Consider the following 14,177-nt stretch of genomic DNA (forward strand, 5'->3'; position numbering starts at 1 on the left):
AAAACAGATATACACCTCGAAAGTTGTATAAGATATCAAGGATTGATTGATGTATATCTGAACTTTTCGGACGATACAAATAAATTAGTCGTTCAAGTTATCATGGGGAAAGAAATTACAGTGTTGGTATTATTCCGCGCCAGGAGCAACAGAGTTGTTCCCCTGACTAGTACTACGTCCACCTGCCGCTGATACTGGTATTATGCAGGGCATGCGCTGTTGAGAAGTTCTATAGATAGGTAGGCAGAACGGTAGGCAGAACGGTAAGCGGCAAACGCGTGCTTGATACTTTGCCTAGTTGCCGTTGGAGCCACCTTCTGAGTAATCTTATTCCTTTGCAGCGTAGGGCATTTGGGTTACGCTTTTGAATCTTTTTTCAGATTGGTACGAAGTCAGGTCCAGCAATATGTCGCCAAGCACATCGGCGGAGAATGGTGAAGACCACGCAGGACCAACACCCATTGCTGTGGTTGGATATGACTTCGAATTCCCACAGGAAGCGACTTCGACGGAAAGCTTTTGGCAGATGTTGTGCGAGGGCAGATGCGCAAGCACAGAGTTTCCTAAGGATCGAATCAACATTGACGCGTTCTACCATCCGGACCGCTCGAGAAATAGTACAGTGAGCGCATACGGGTGTGATGGTCAAACACGGTGTTTGTATATTAATCTCAAGTTAGGTAGCTGCTCGCGGCGGCTGCTTCGTCACAGAACCTCTCGGCGCATTCGATGCACCGTTCTTCTCGATATTGCCGGTGGAAGCGGCATGCATGGATCCACAGCACAGGAAGATGCTGGAAGTCGCTTACCACGCTCTTGAAGATGGTATGTTGCTTTAAGTCCAGTGAACGAGGATTTGTAACTTACGAGTATATCCGAAGCTGGTATTCCTTTACAGGCTTGCTCAGGCTCCCAAACCTCAGTATATACTGGTAGCTTCACAGATGATTACCGAAGTGTGATGCAGCAAGACTTCGAATCGCAGCATACACATGCAGCCACAGGTATCGCGTTCTCGATGTTAGCAAACCGCTTGAGCTGGTTCTTCAATTTCAAAGGTGCTTCAGTCAACTTGGACTCGGCATGCTCGAGCAGCTTGTCCGCGTTGCATTTTGCTTGTCAGGATCTTTGGAACGAAACCGCGTCAATGGTGAGCGTTGTTAATGCGCATCCGAAAACATGATGCGAAGTAGCAACAGCTAATAGTAAGCTATAGGCGCTCGTTGGTGGCGCAAACTATATGTACCATCCTGATTTTATGAGATTCTTGTCCAATCTCAACTTCCTTTCTCCAGACAGTCGTTGCTGGAGTTTCGACGAACGCGCGAACGGCTATGCGCGAGGTGAAGGCTGTGCCGTGCTCGTGTTGAAGCGTCTTCCTGACGCTATAAAAAACGGCGACAATGTCAGAGCAGTGATTCGCAACACCGGTTTGAATCAAGACGGGAGAACGCCGGGTATCACCGTCCCTAATGAAGACGCTCAGGTTGACCTCATTACAAGTACCTACCGAAAAGCGGGCCTCTCAATGGAGCCTACCAGGTACTTTGAAGCACATGGCACTGGCACCCCAGTTGGAGATCCGAAGGAAGCTAGTGCGATAGGTCGCAGCTTTGCTCACTGTCGGACTGCAGATGATCCGCTATATGTTGGTGCTGTGAAAGCTAACATAGGTCACCTAGAGGGGTGTAGCGGTCTTGCGGGGATTATCAAGACCATGTTGGTTCTTGAGAAGGGCTTCATCCCACCAATCGCGGGTCTGAACACTCTGAACAAGAAGATAGAACCTGAAAAACGGCACTTGCACTTTCTGCGTGTCGGTATTCCATGGCCAGTGGGAGGCCTTCGTCGAGCCTGCGTAAATTCCTTTGGATTCGGTGGCACAAATGCCGCGGCCATTTTAGACGATGTCAACTCTCATTTGGAGTTCTACAAAGTTCACGACCCGATCCATAGGCAGCATCAAGCTGTGAATGGCGTCTCCACTCCACTGCTGAACTCAACTAGCACCAATGAAAGACGGAACTCCTCCGACATGAGGCTCATCTCCTCCGCAAAAGGAGAGTCCATCGATCACACAGCGATAGACAAGCTGTCAATGTCTCGAACTCCTCCGTCACACCCAAGATTACTTGTGTGGTCTGCATTCGACAGAGAAGGTGCAACGCGATTAGCGAAACTGTATGTAGAGCGTCAAGACAGCAACACCGAAATGCACGATGATGTCTTCTACACCGTGTCACAGCGACGAACGCTCTTCCCATGGAGGTGCCATGCCGTCTTCGACCAGCACAGTGATGTCTCCAATACCTGTTATTCAATCTCAGAGCCTATCAGAGCCACCGAAAGTCGACGCATAGCTTTTATCTTCACCGGACAAGGAGCTCAATATCAAGGCATGGGTCGTCAACTTCTGAAATATCATGTCTTTCATGATAGCTTGATGGATCTCGACGGATGTCTCAGAGCTCACGGCTGCTCATGGTCTGTTCATGATTTCGTCACAGAAGCTGCGAAAGACGGTTCGATCGACAAGCCAGAATACGCACAGCCGCTAACGACCTGCATGCAGATTGCTTTGGTTGATCTCTTTAGGTCTTTTGGAATTATTCCATCAGTGGTCCTGGGCCATTCTTCAGGAGAGATCGCTGCAGCTTATGCTGCCGGGGCACTCTCACGGTATGCTGCCGTCAATGTCGCGTACCAGCGAGGTCAAGTATCGTCAAGCGTTGCGCGCGACTGTGGAGAACTTGGCATGATGGCTGTTGGTCTTTCAAGCGAGGAGATACTGCGGTACATTCAGCGACTGCAGGCGTCCTACACAAAAGTGGAGGTCACTGTTGCCTGTATCAATAGTCCGAAGAGTGTGACATTGAGCGGAAGAGCGAAGCAACTCAACCTACTTGAGAATTGGTTGAGAGCCGACGCTGTCTTCACAAGGCAGCTTCGGACTCCAGTCGCTTATCACTCTCCATTTATGCAGACGGTGGCTGACGACTATGCCACGGCCATTGGTACACTTGAGTATCCCCTCCAGGGTGAGTCCGTCCCGTTGCTATCCTCCTTGACCGGGGACATTGTCCTCCATGAGACCCTCCAGGATCCACAATATTGGGTCCGCAATATGGTTTCGACGGTTCAGTTCGATACGGCGTTTTCGCGGCTTTTGGCGCAATCCAACAAGAAAGCGCGCAAGAAATTGGGTAAGAAGAACCAGGACACTTTCCAGATTACAGACGCTCTAGAAATTGGCCCTCACTCTACGCTGAGAGGGCCGATTCGTGATATCACGAATGCTTTTGCAAGCACGAAAAAGATAGCATACACTCCATCGCTTATTCGAGGCGAGGATGCTGCTGTCGCTGTGCTGAAGATGGCAGGTACTCTCCACTGCGCAGGAGTACCAGTCGAGATTGCTAAAGTCAACCAACTCGAAAGCAGGCCGACAAAGAGAGCGGTGAACCTGCCAAAGTATCCTTTCAACCATAAGCAAATCTACTGGGAAGAAAGCCGCCTCAGCAAGAAAGTCAGATACCCTAAACATGCACGTAACGATATCTTGGGGACCCAAATACCCGATGGTAAGTCAACAACCTCCCTATATCCTACTCTCTTGCCCCAAACATTTTGTCTCGCCGGAGTTGGCTGGGGCGGCCCGTCGAGATCGGAAGGAAGCAAACTTACATGGTTATCGTAGGGAATCCGCACACTCCACAATGGCGAAACATCATGAGAACAAGCGAGCTGCCATGGATAGAAGATCACCGGATTCAAGGTGAACGCATCTTTCCTGCCAGTGGTTCACTTGTGATGGCGATCGAAGCATTCAAACAGAGCTTTGATGACGACGCACTCTTGCAAGGTTGCCAGATACGAAATGTGGCTTTCATCCATCCGATTGAGTTCCCCCCTGGAGCCGACAGAGTTGAGACACGACTTGAGCTGTCTCTTCCGCCTCCCAATGCTGATCGTTGCTCCACCTGGTCAAAGTTTAGGGTTTTTGTCATCGATGATAATGAGAACTTCATCGAGTGCTGCTCTGGCGCTATTCGCGGATGTAAGGTCGACAACATGCAAGGCGCCGGCTTTCCGATGCCTGCCTTGAAGGGCGGAGAAACTTTTGAGGATTGGGTTCGATCCATAAATGGCAACTGCATGGATGACCTCGACGTTCAAGCCATTTACGACGCGGCCACCTCGGAAGGAGTCCAGTACGGACCTTGCTTTCAGGTGTTGGATAAGCTGCGCCTTGGGCAGCAGGGCGAGGCAGCAGCCGAGATCAAGGCCGGCCAATGGAGAAAAACCGCCTCAAGCTCTTCGGTTACGCTTCATCCGGTCCACCCGACGGTCCTCGATGCGAGCATGCAGCTTCTGACTCTGGCGCTTAGTCGAGGACGACAAGACTTTGCCACCATGGTACCATCTCGGATATCCAATCTCTGGATAGATTGTCAACACAAAGAGATTCTGAATGACGGACGTATTAGCACCATGACCAAGAGCTGGCTCCAAGGGTACCGTAAGGCTGGAGCTGATATCATAGCAACAAAGCTTGACTTGCGGAATCCTCTCTTCTGGCTTCAGGGCATGGAGGCAACCTTCATCGGTGGCTTTGACTCCAGCATGGCAGCATCTCGCTATGCAGACCCGAATCTCTGCATGCGCCTGACTTGGAGGCCTGACATATCGAGAATGAGCAACCAGCAGATCCAGGCCGAATGCACCCGGGAACGACCCAACGGCCCGAGCAACCAGGTAGCATTCTATCGCTCGATGACGCTTGCCGCTTCCACCTTCATCTACGAGGCTCTGGCTTACACGGACGCTCAGCCATCGTTGTCGCTGCCACAGCACCTCAGGTCGTACATCGAATGGATGAAATACCAGCAGGAACGCGTGCGGAGCGGACGATTTCCTTTCCGTGAAAGCGAGGTGCGGCATCTCCTCGGGTCTTCTCCAGAGCGTGCGCAGCTCATCAACGATATCGAGCACACGGACAGCGAAGGCAAATTGATGATGGTGATAGGACGCAACCTCATCCCGATCCTGCGCCAAGAGGTCGATCCACTGGACCTTCTCTTCAGGGACGGGCTCGCTGATCAATTTTATGAGACAATGCTCAGTAATCCCTATCACTCACATCCTTCAAGGGCATACTTGAACCTCCTTTCGTTCAAAGACCCTTCAATGAACATCCTTGAGGTCGGCGCTGGTACCGGTGGGCAGACGCTAGCTTGTCTCCAAGCCCTATCGTCGCGAGATGCCAAGTGCTTCAGGCGTTATGACTACACCGACATCTCGGCTGGTTTCTTCGGCCCAGCGAGGACGAAGTTCGCCGAGTACGAACATCTGATGAGATTCAAAACTTTCGACGTCGAGAAAGACCCCGTGGGGCAAGGGTTCGAGGCCGCCAGCTATGACCTTATCATCGCATCGCACGTCATCCACGCGACTAAGACTCTAGAAGTATCTTTGCGCCACGTGAGGAAGCTGCTCAAGCCTGGTGGAAAGCTACTGCTGTTCGAGACAACACGGCCGGAATACCTGTTGGTCGGCTTTGCCTTCGGCCTGCTGCGTGGATGGTGGAGTCCGCTCGGCCATGAGGATCGTGCCGAATACAGCCCCTGTGTCAGTGCTGTAACCTGGGACGAGCGTCTCCGGAGCTCGGGCTTTTCCGGGGTCGACATGGAGTTCCTGGGCCAGAAAGAGGCAGAGTGTCAATACAGTAGCATCATAGTATCTACTGCGGTCGACCTCACAAACGGCGGCGAGCATCACGAGGGACAAATCGCTGTCGTGGTCAATCCAGAAGTTGAGGCCCAGCGTACTCTGGCACGATCTCTTCAGCAGCGCCTGGCTTCGTGTAAGGTTTACACGTTGGCTGAGCTTGCTGCCGACGAAACGCCGCCATCTGGGCCAGCTTTGTTTCTCGTCGAAGTCGATGCAGTCCTGCTCTACGATATGACGGCGACTGAGTACAAGAATGTCCAGTCAATCCTAATCAGATTCAGAGACACCCTATGGGTTGTCCGATCAGCTTCAGGAGAGCCCGACCCACGGCATGGCGTCGTAGATGGATTGGCTCGCGCACTTGCGTCGGAAGATTCTACCCGCAAATTTACGACACTTACCTTACAAGATGAGTCTGAGGACGGAGAGGGTGCGACTGAGCGCATCGCTGACGCTTTAGCCCGTCAATATTCACCTGTAGAGAACCTTGAGAATCACATCGTTGTGAGAAACTGCGTTCCGCATATCAACCGTATTACAGAATATCACGACATCAACGTCATGATTGCACAGAAGACCTCCATCCAACGAATCGAGGAACGTCGACTTGACGGCACTGCGCAACTAGAGCTCCGTATGGCTGCTCCGGCAGCATTACACATGCTCGGGTACTGCGAGGACGATACACAGATGCCACCCCTTGGAGACGACGAGGTTCTGATTGAAGTCAGAGCATTCGGACTAACAATACGCAGCTACCTCAGTGCCACTGGGCATCTCGACGAACCAGATCTTGGCACGGAGTGCGCAGGTGTCGTACAAGCGGCGGGTAAAGCGTGCTCCTTTCAACCTGGAGATCGAGTCACCTGCATCGGCATTCGCACCAGTCGCACGCTTATCAGAAGCAAGGCAAGCGCCGTCGTTCGTATACAAGAGAACATGAGTTTCCATGAGGCAGCGTCCATGCCTAGCGCGATCTGGACGGCTTATCACGCTCTCTTCGATATTGGTAGGATCGAGGAGGGCGACACCGTTTTGATTTATGATGCCGCTACCAGCATTGGTCAGGTCGCCATTCAAATGGCCCGCAGGGTTGGCGCCGCAATCCTCGTGACAGCACAGTCACAGGTCAGCACGACGCTTTTACGAGACAGTTTCCACATTGCAACGTCATCTATTCTGTCTTGTGCTGACAGTGTTTTGCCTAGTGAAGTCCATAGTAAAACTCATGGGAAGGGCGTCGACATCTTCATGGGCAATCTGTCAAGCGATTCGATGAGCGATTATGCGCAATGTCTCGCCGCTTTCGGCCGCCTGATTGACATTGAAGCCAAGAAACCGAACAGCGGATCCTCTGCGCCCTCCATGAGCATGCCCAGGAATATCACGCAGGCAAGCATTGACCTGACTGAGCACTTGAAGTATAAGCCGATCGCTTCATACAAGACATTCCAGAAGGCTGTGAGGCTGGCCTCTGAGTGCGCGATTGAGGCACCTCAGCCGTTGCACATTTTCCAAGCTGGAGAGATAGAGAGCGCTTTTCGTCACTTTGAACAGAAGGATGCAGTTGGTCCAGTGGTCGTTGAATTCGCACCAAATGACACAGTGCAGGCCTACGTTCCGAACAAGCCCAAATACTGCTTTGATTCAGACAGTACCTTTATCATTGCCGGTGGCTTAGGCGGCTTAGGTCGAAGCTTTGCACGATGGATGGCCGACCGAGGGGCACGGCACCTAGTCTTGCTTTCCCGCAACGGCATCAAGACCAAGCCCGCAGAAAAGCTAGTTGTAGAGCTTCGCGCCAGAGACATTACCGTCGCAACACCAGCCTGCGACGTCACGAACCTAAACATGCTGCTCCAGGTGATGGGCGAGGTGTCGAGGACGATGCCTCCCGTGCGAGGATGCATCCAGGCCACCGTCGCCCTGCGCGATGCGACCTTCGAGAACATGACCTACGACGACTGGAAAGTTGGGCTCGACTCCAAAGCCCTTGGCTCCTGGAACCTGCACCACGCGCTGCCCCCGCGGCTCGACTTTTTCGTCATCATCGCCAGCCTCAACGGCATCTTTGGCGACGCGCTGGCGCACCACCGGATTGCGCATGGCCAAAAAGCCGTTTCTATTGACCTAGGCCTTATGGTCGCTGAAGGCATTGTGGCGGAAAACGAGGCCATGCTCGCGTCCCTGCGGCGCGTAGGATACCTCAAAGACATCCGGCAAGAAGATCTGATCGCGCTTCTCGATTACTACTGCGATCCGAGCCTGCCGCTGCTCCCACCGGACGACGTGCAAGTCCTCGTCGGGGCGGAGCTGCCTTCGGCCGTGCTGGCGAAAGGCATCGATCTCCACCATTCCATACGGCGGCCGATATCGAGGCACCTGTTCCGAATGGGCGCGCACAGCGGGGGCACAGCGCCCCAGAGCAGAGGCGGGAGCAGCACGATCGACCGTGCGGCGGCACTGCGCGACAGCGCCAGCAACGAAGAAGCGGAGCGCCTCACGACGGCATGGTTCGCGGCAAAGGTGGCACATGTGCTTGGGCTTGCGGAGGCGGACATTGAGACGTCGAAACCGGTGCATGCGTACGGCATTGACTCGCTGGTCGCGATTGATTTGAAGAATTGGTTGCAGAAAGAGTTAGGTGCCGAGGTCTCTGTGATTCAGTTGCTTGGGAATGCAACAATCGTGGAGCTGGGAGCCATTGCTGCCGCAAAGAGCGCGTTCAGGAAAGAGATCAAGCCGCCGCAGACCTTGGAGTGACGGTCATTTGCTCAGCTGTAGCATTATAAGTAGTATTTTACAGGAAGCTAATCTGACATCTAGACATTCGCGGTATGGCTTACTAATTATGCCATGAGTAATGAATTGATTCTATCGCAAATGCCTCATTCCTGTACGTACACCTGCCACGAAGCGTAAATGCAATCACAAATTGTTCTTTTTTAAGAATTCGAGGAGCTGACTGAAAGCCTGAGGCGCCGTAATGTGCCCATTGATTACGTGGCCCGTGTTTGGGATCACTTGCGCCGTACTGTTCACGGCCGCCGGATAGAACGTAGCCCGATACGCCGACGGCCTCTGGGCACAATCGCCACCACAGAAAGGGATATCAAACTGCCCGTTGATGACAGCCACAGGGCCGGTGAAGGCAGGCGCAGGGCTAAGGATGGCAATCGCTGTGAAGATCTCGCCAATAGTGTAGGTGGAGCGAGTGTCGAAAACTTTCTGAAAGACGGCCGGGTCGAAGTAAGGGTAGCGGAAGAAGGGGAGATGGACGGAAACAGGCGTAGGGTTTATCAAGAAGGCGTTGTTGAGGCTGCCGAATCTGGCTGGGTCTGCTTGGCTCGCGATAGTGGGATTCAACGCAAAGGTTTCTGGCACCAGATACTGAGTCGTGTCCGAGATGCCGGTCGCGAGCACGGCGGAGCAGCTGGCGGGGTACTTTGCGTCATGGCCCGTCTGGATGATCTGGCCGTAGCTGTGGCCGGCGCAGATGACGGTGTTGAATTTCTGGATGCCGAGCGTGCCTGTTCGCACACCCTGGATGAGGGCCTCGAGGATTTCGACCTGCACGGCGGACTGGATGACATTGATTGGATCCGGGCGATCTGATTGTCCGGCGCCAAGGCGATCGTACGCGAGGGTCGCGTAGCCGGCCTTTGCCGCTGCATCGACGTAGCTGTTGTTTGGGGACGCGATATCCCAGTAGCTTTTCTCGAGACCGGAGCCGTGCGTCAGGATCTGAATGCTTTTGACCTGAGCAGCAGAGGCGAATTGAGCAGGATAGCAGAGTTTGGCGAAAATGCCGTATGTGCCTTGCACGATTTGAGTCCCTGCAATGCTTTTTTGGATGAGGGAGGCATCATATTGCAGGATCTCTTGAACAATCGCGGTCACGGCAAACTGGCTCGGAGGAACTTGGGTGGTAAATCTGATATTCTGAGCAGTGATGGGTACCTGGATTTTGCCAGAAGCGCAGACAGCGTGTCTGCCCCGAGAGAAGATGATCTGTTCTGGGATGAAGTAGGCAGAGGGCGACGAGGCGTTAGGGGACCGGATCAAGTTATTGAGATCAGATGAAATATCAGCTAACGCAAGAGCGAAGAAAACGACTACGCAGAGCAGGGGCTTCATTGTAAATACATCCGTAGTCAGTATTCGCAAACCCAAGACCCGGGAAGTGGCTCAGGAGAACGGTGGTACTAGTATGTGTGCCCTACTACAGCTCAATAGCAAAGATTGGGTCGAGGGGCGTATGCTGCTTTTTTGAGGGAGCGCAGATGACCGAGAGGATTATGAAGGCTAATATAATAATGACTTCGAGACGGTCAACAGCCTCCTTTCGCCACTGATGGCCATTTCAAGCTTCCAGTACCATTTGATAGGCCCGAAGGCCTGCTTCTCGGAGGATGAAGACGAAGGTGTATTTTACCCGCAGCCAGACCTTCATAGCGTACGCCACTTATACCACTAGTAATAACAGCACAATAAGTTTTCCTGAGCTCATGATTGATCATAACAGTTTGTACTGCATTTGCATACAAATTGCTAAGAAGAATGCTATTGAAATCGAGATCTAGATGAAACTAATTACTCCTAATCCCTCATGCTCGTTCAGGAAAACTTATTATAAGGTTTTCGAATACCAAGATGATACAGAGCCAAATATAAATTATCGCACCTTAATGCACACTAATGAGGGTCCGGCTGCGGGTAAAGCACACCCCTATACTACGTAAGTTACCTCCTGCTTCTCGTGGGGGCGACAATGTTGGAAGTATGTACGAGCAAGCCGTGTTGTGGCGTTGTCACATGAGCTCGGCGGCTGGCGTTCGGTTAAGTAGCTTCTGTTACTTGTTCGCGTCATGTTAATAGAGCTGTTTTGCACCGCTTTTCTGTGGGGCATTTGCAAGGCCGCTGCCCTCATGCGGCGTAGCTTCAAAATAGCCGATACAGGCCCTTGTAGGTGGCTTTTTCCAGTTTCAGCTATCTCCAAAAGCAGTATAGACTGCGTCTAGTGAACTGTAATGGTGCACCACGTGCGTACCCCAGCTGTGTACACTGCATACACATATCCCCTGTGTCACTGAATGAGACACGTGCCTTATTGAGAATGGCGTTCCTTTGATTTAATATAATGATCTTGCTGCCGCCTTGATATGAAGAGCACCACATATTTTCAGTACAAAATACTTTTAAGTATTACCCCACTTCAAGAGAGCCAATTTTCCTGATTCCAAAACGTACAAGACTGAGTCCCTTAAGCAGCATTAAAATAGAAGGTGAGCAAGAGAGTGAGCAGCGGGAGTAATGACGGTACGGCCGAAGTAGAGGCTGAGCCGTAGTTGAGCCGGGTGACTAATTCCTAAGTTAAGTCAGACAGCAAAAACCAACGAGGGTGCACATGGAGGTGTACTTTACCCGCAGCCGGACCCTGATAGCGCACGCCACTAATACCACTAGTACTAACAGTACAATGAGTCTTCCTGAGTGCTCATGATTGCTCACAACAATTTGCATTACATTTGCATACAAATTATTGAGATTAATTCTATTGAAGTAGGAATCCTAATTGCTCTTGATCAATCATGATTGCTCATAATAACTTGTACTATATTTGCATGCAAATCATTACAATAATTCTATTAGATAGCTGCCAAACAAGGCAGCTATCAAACAAGGCAGCTATCAAACAAGGCAGCTATCAAACAAGAGAATGATCTATTAGAGTTCTCTTGGCCCTTATACTGTACGCAAGGCTGGGCAGTCATAACAGGTTACTCCTAGTTTTACTTAACCGTCTAATTTAAATTCTATAAAAGCTATTTAAAGTATTCTTAAATAGCGAATTAAGGAGAAGATGAGATAATCTTAAATAGCTTAACGAGATCTTATAGAAGAAATAAGTTAATATTATTTTATAGAAAGTTCAAGTTTGTATCACTAATATGCTCTCTTAATGCAGAACCTTAGCAAATTCAGATGGAGAGACTATTAGATCGTTATTATTGATAATAGTGATGAGTTTATAAAAGTAGTACATTATCTATTTTGGCTAAATTTCGGCGCAAATACTGTTGCATGAGTTTTGACACCCCCTGATGGAACGAAAGAATATTATTACTAAGCGGGATTCTAGGCTTTTGATTGACTGAAATAGTAGCTTGGCACTAACTCGGGTAAAACCCAGAGGTTGAAGGGATTCTTCGAACTGGAGTTCCACTTCGCTGGTTGGAGACAGCACTGCCCCAGAAAGGATCTATTTATCGTCTGACGAAAGACCTGAGGGAAGAAGAGTGCATGCGACTTGTTTTGCCCAAGGAACTGGAACCAAAGGCCGATCTCGTGCAGGCTGGCTACTGGCTGTATACTTGTCGGAATTCACACAAACTATGTTGTGGCCCTAGAAAGCCAGAGGGGCAAAAAATTCGTGGATTCAGAGCTATTAATTGCATCGCAAGGCCCATTAGAGTCGAGGAACTGTCATGGAGAGAGAAATACGTCGCACTGAGCTATGTATGGGGTCCCTCAACAGAGAAATGGCCTCAGACTGTAAGGGACGCTGTTGCTGCAACTAGGGTGCTTGGGGAGAAGTATCTCTGGGTTGATCGGGTTTGCATCAATCAATCGGATTTGGAGGAGAAGATGTTTCTGGTCTCCAAAATGGATGCGATCTATGAAGGTGCAGAGTTCACTATTGTGAATGTAGCAGGAGATGCTCGAACGGGATTGCCTGGGGTTGGGAAGACACCACGAGCGTCTCAACATACAGTTGAACTAGAAATTTCGAAGGGAAAGTCGGTTGAGTCAGGCCACAGCGAAGATGGACATATCAAGAAGGTGTTCTCTCAAATCGATGCCTGGTGTTCACCGGAGAGCAAATGTACTGGGAATGTCGTTGCATGGCTGTGAATGAGTCGATAAGACTTCCACTTCCAAGTCTGCATTTACCGTCCAAAAATGCCAACTACTACCACTTTGCAGATTACATGCTGTCGGGCATCTTTCGCGGTGATATGCATCGGGTTCCCGAGCTTCAATACGGATTCCAACCCGAAGATACAAACAACCTGGCCAAGGAGATCGAAACCATAAATGGACATATTCGGGGTTTTACATCGAGAAATCTTACAGATCCTGGGGATTCCCTGAATGCTTTCCTCGGAGTATCCTCAAGCATTTCCAAGAAAGATGGCTTGTCTTTGATGCTTGGAATTCCTGTCTGGGCTGGTCCATTTGCAGATGGTCAACCCGGGCTACAGCACACATTTGCCCTCTCAATATCAATCTGGTTCCATCTTGGAAAACCCATCGAAGATAAGTCAGAACTCTTCGTTGCGAGTCGCCACCGCCGATCTCAATTCCCATCCTGGAGCTGGATCGGATGGGAAGGTCGTGTGGATTTCAATGGCGATAACAACGATTACAATGAACCGCATGAGGTGGATGAAGATGACTCTGGTGGTGATAACTTCCACATTGACTTCTTCACGGCGATGATGAAGACTGAATGAGTTAAGAGCATCAATTTCATATGGTATGGTGAGATTATCCTCCACTCTGAGGATGGAAAGGACTCAACCCTTCTCTAGGGATCTGTATCGATCGAGGATTTCGCTGATCACAGCAAGAAGTGGCTTTTAACAATAACAAAACCATGGGTGTTGAAACACATGCACTTGATGCACTCGAGTAATGACTGGGAATGGAAACGCTTGATGGGGAAGCTTGCGACTCTGCGCCTTTCTACTCCATTCACGGAAGAAGAGTTGACGAGAGGTCACAGATCTGGCGATATGGTAACAGTACTGATGTTTGCAAGCACGGTGCCATTTGTGTGGGATGGAAGGGCGAGGTTTTTAATTTTGAAACGAGTGGATAGGGTTGAAAGACGCTGGGAGAGAATTGGGAATTTGACTTTAACAATTGAGGAATGGGAAATAGGAAAGTATGAGAGCTGGCAGGACATGGTTAATGATTTGCCCGTGGTAAAGTTTAAGGACGATATTACTATAATCTAAGCAATGTACTTAGTAGAAATCTATCCCCTCCGTACCCGAACAGGGGTGTAGAATGCCTCAATTAGCGCTGTCGATCACTGCAGAGGGGGTCCAAATTGTCAACAAACACCCTATTTGAGCGAATTGAGGCCGTATTAATCTAGCAATTGACTCCAATTGAGTGGTGATACTGTACCCAGCAGTCTCCTTCGATACATATCCAAACTTGGCATTTTGAGCACTCATAATGGGTCTTTGAGCCTCCTAAAATAGCGCTAGAAATGCCATTATTGACTGACTTCGTGAGATCCGTTCCAAATGCGCGTTTGGGTGCCCTTTTACGTGTACAACCTGGCGGATGAAGCTTTCCCCATTGGCACCGTCCGTAGGACTTCTTTTGTATGTGTTTATGGTGTCTTTGAAGTACCATAGTTGGTAATGAGT

At 50.4% G+C, this 14,177-nt stretch overlaps 3 protein-coding genes across 3 annotated transcripts; 2 read left to right on the top strand and 1 right to left on the bottom strand.

Annotated features, from left to right (window-relative positions):
* Positions 1–406: 406 nt before the first annotated feature.
* EPUS_06515 (uncharacterized protein) lies at positions 407–8,493 on the top strand (the record flags this gene model as incomplete). The annotated part of the gene is made up of 5 exons (XM_007804219.1): positions 407–622; positions 681–825; positions 924–1,150; positions 1,217–3,581; positions 3,698–8,493. The coding sequence occupies 5 exons, from the start codon at positions 407–409 to the stop codon at positions 8,491–8,493; spliced, it is 7,749 nt and encodes a 2,582-aa protein (XP_007802410.1).
* Positions 8,494–8,658: 165 nt separating this feature from the next.
* On the bottom strand, positions 8,659–9,867 carry EPUS_06516 (uncharacterized protein; the record flags this gene model as incomplete). The annotated part of the gene is made up of 1 exon (XM_007804220.1): positions 8,659–9,867. One exon carries the CDS (start codon positions 9,865–9,867, stop codon positions 8,659–8,661), a length of 1,209 nt encoding a protein of 402 aa, XP_007802411.1.
* Positions 9,868–12,396: 2,529 nt separating this feature from the next.
* EPUS_06517 (uncharacterized protein) lies at positions 12,397–13,247 on the top strand (the record flags this gene model as incomplete). Its single annotated transcript, XM_007804221.1, has 2 exons — positions 12,397–12,616; positions 12,718–13,247. 2 exons carry the CDS (start codon positions 12,397–12,399, stop codon positions 13,245–13,247), a joined length of 750 nt encoding a protein of 249 aa, XP_007802412.1.
* Between the last annotated feature and the right edge of the window lie 930 nt (positions 13,248–14,177).

This window comes from Endocarpon pusillum (genome assembly GCF_000464535.1).
Source record: "Endocarpon pusillum Z07020 unplaced genomic scaffold scaffold3018, whole genome shotgun sequence".
Lineage (NCBI taxonomy): Eukaryota > Fungi > Ascomycota > Eurotiomycetes > Verrucariales > Verrucariaceae > Endocarpon > Endocarpon pusillum.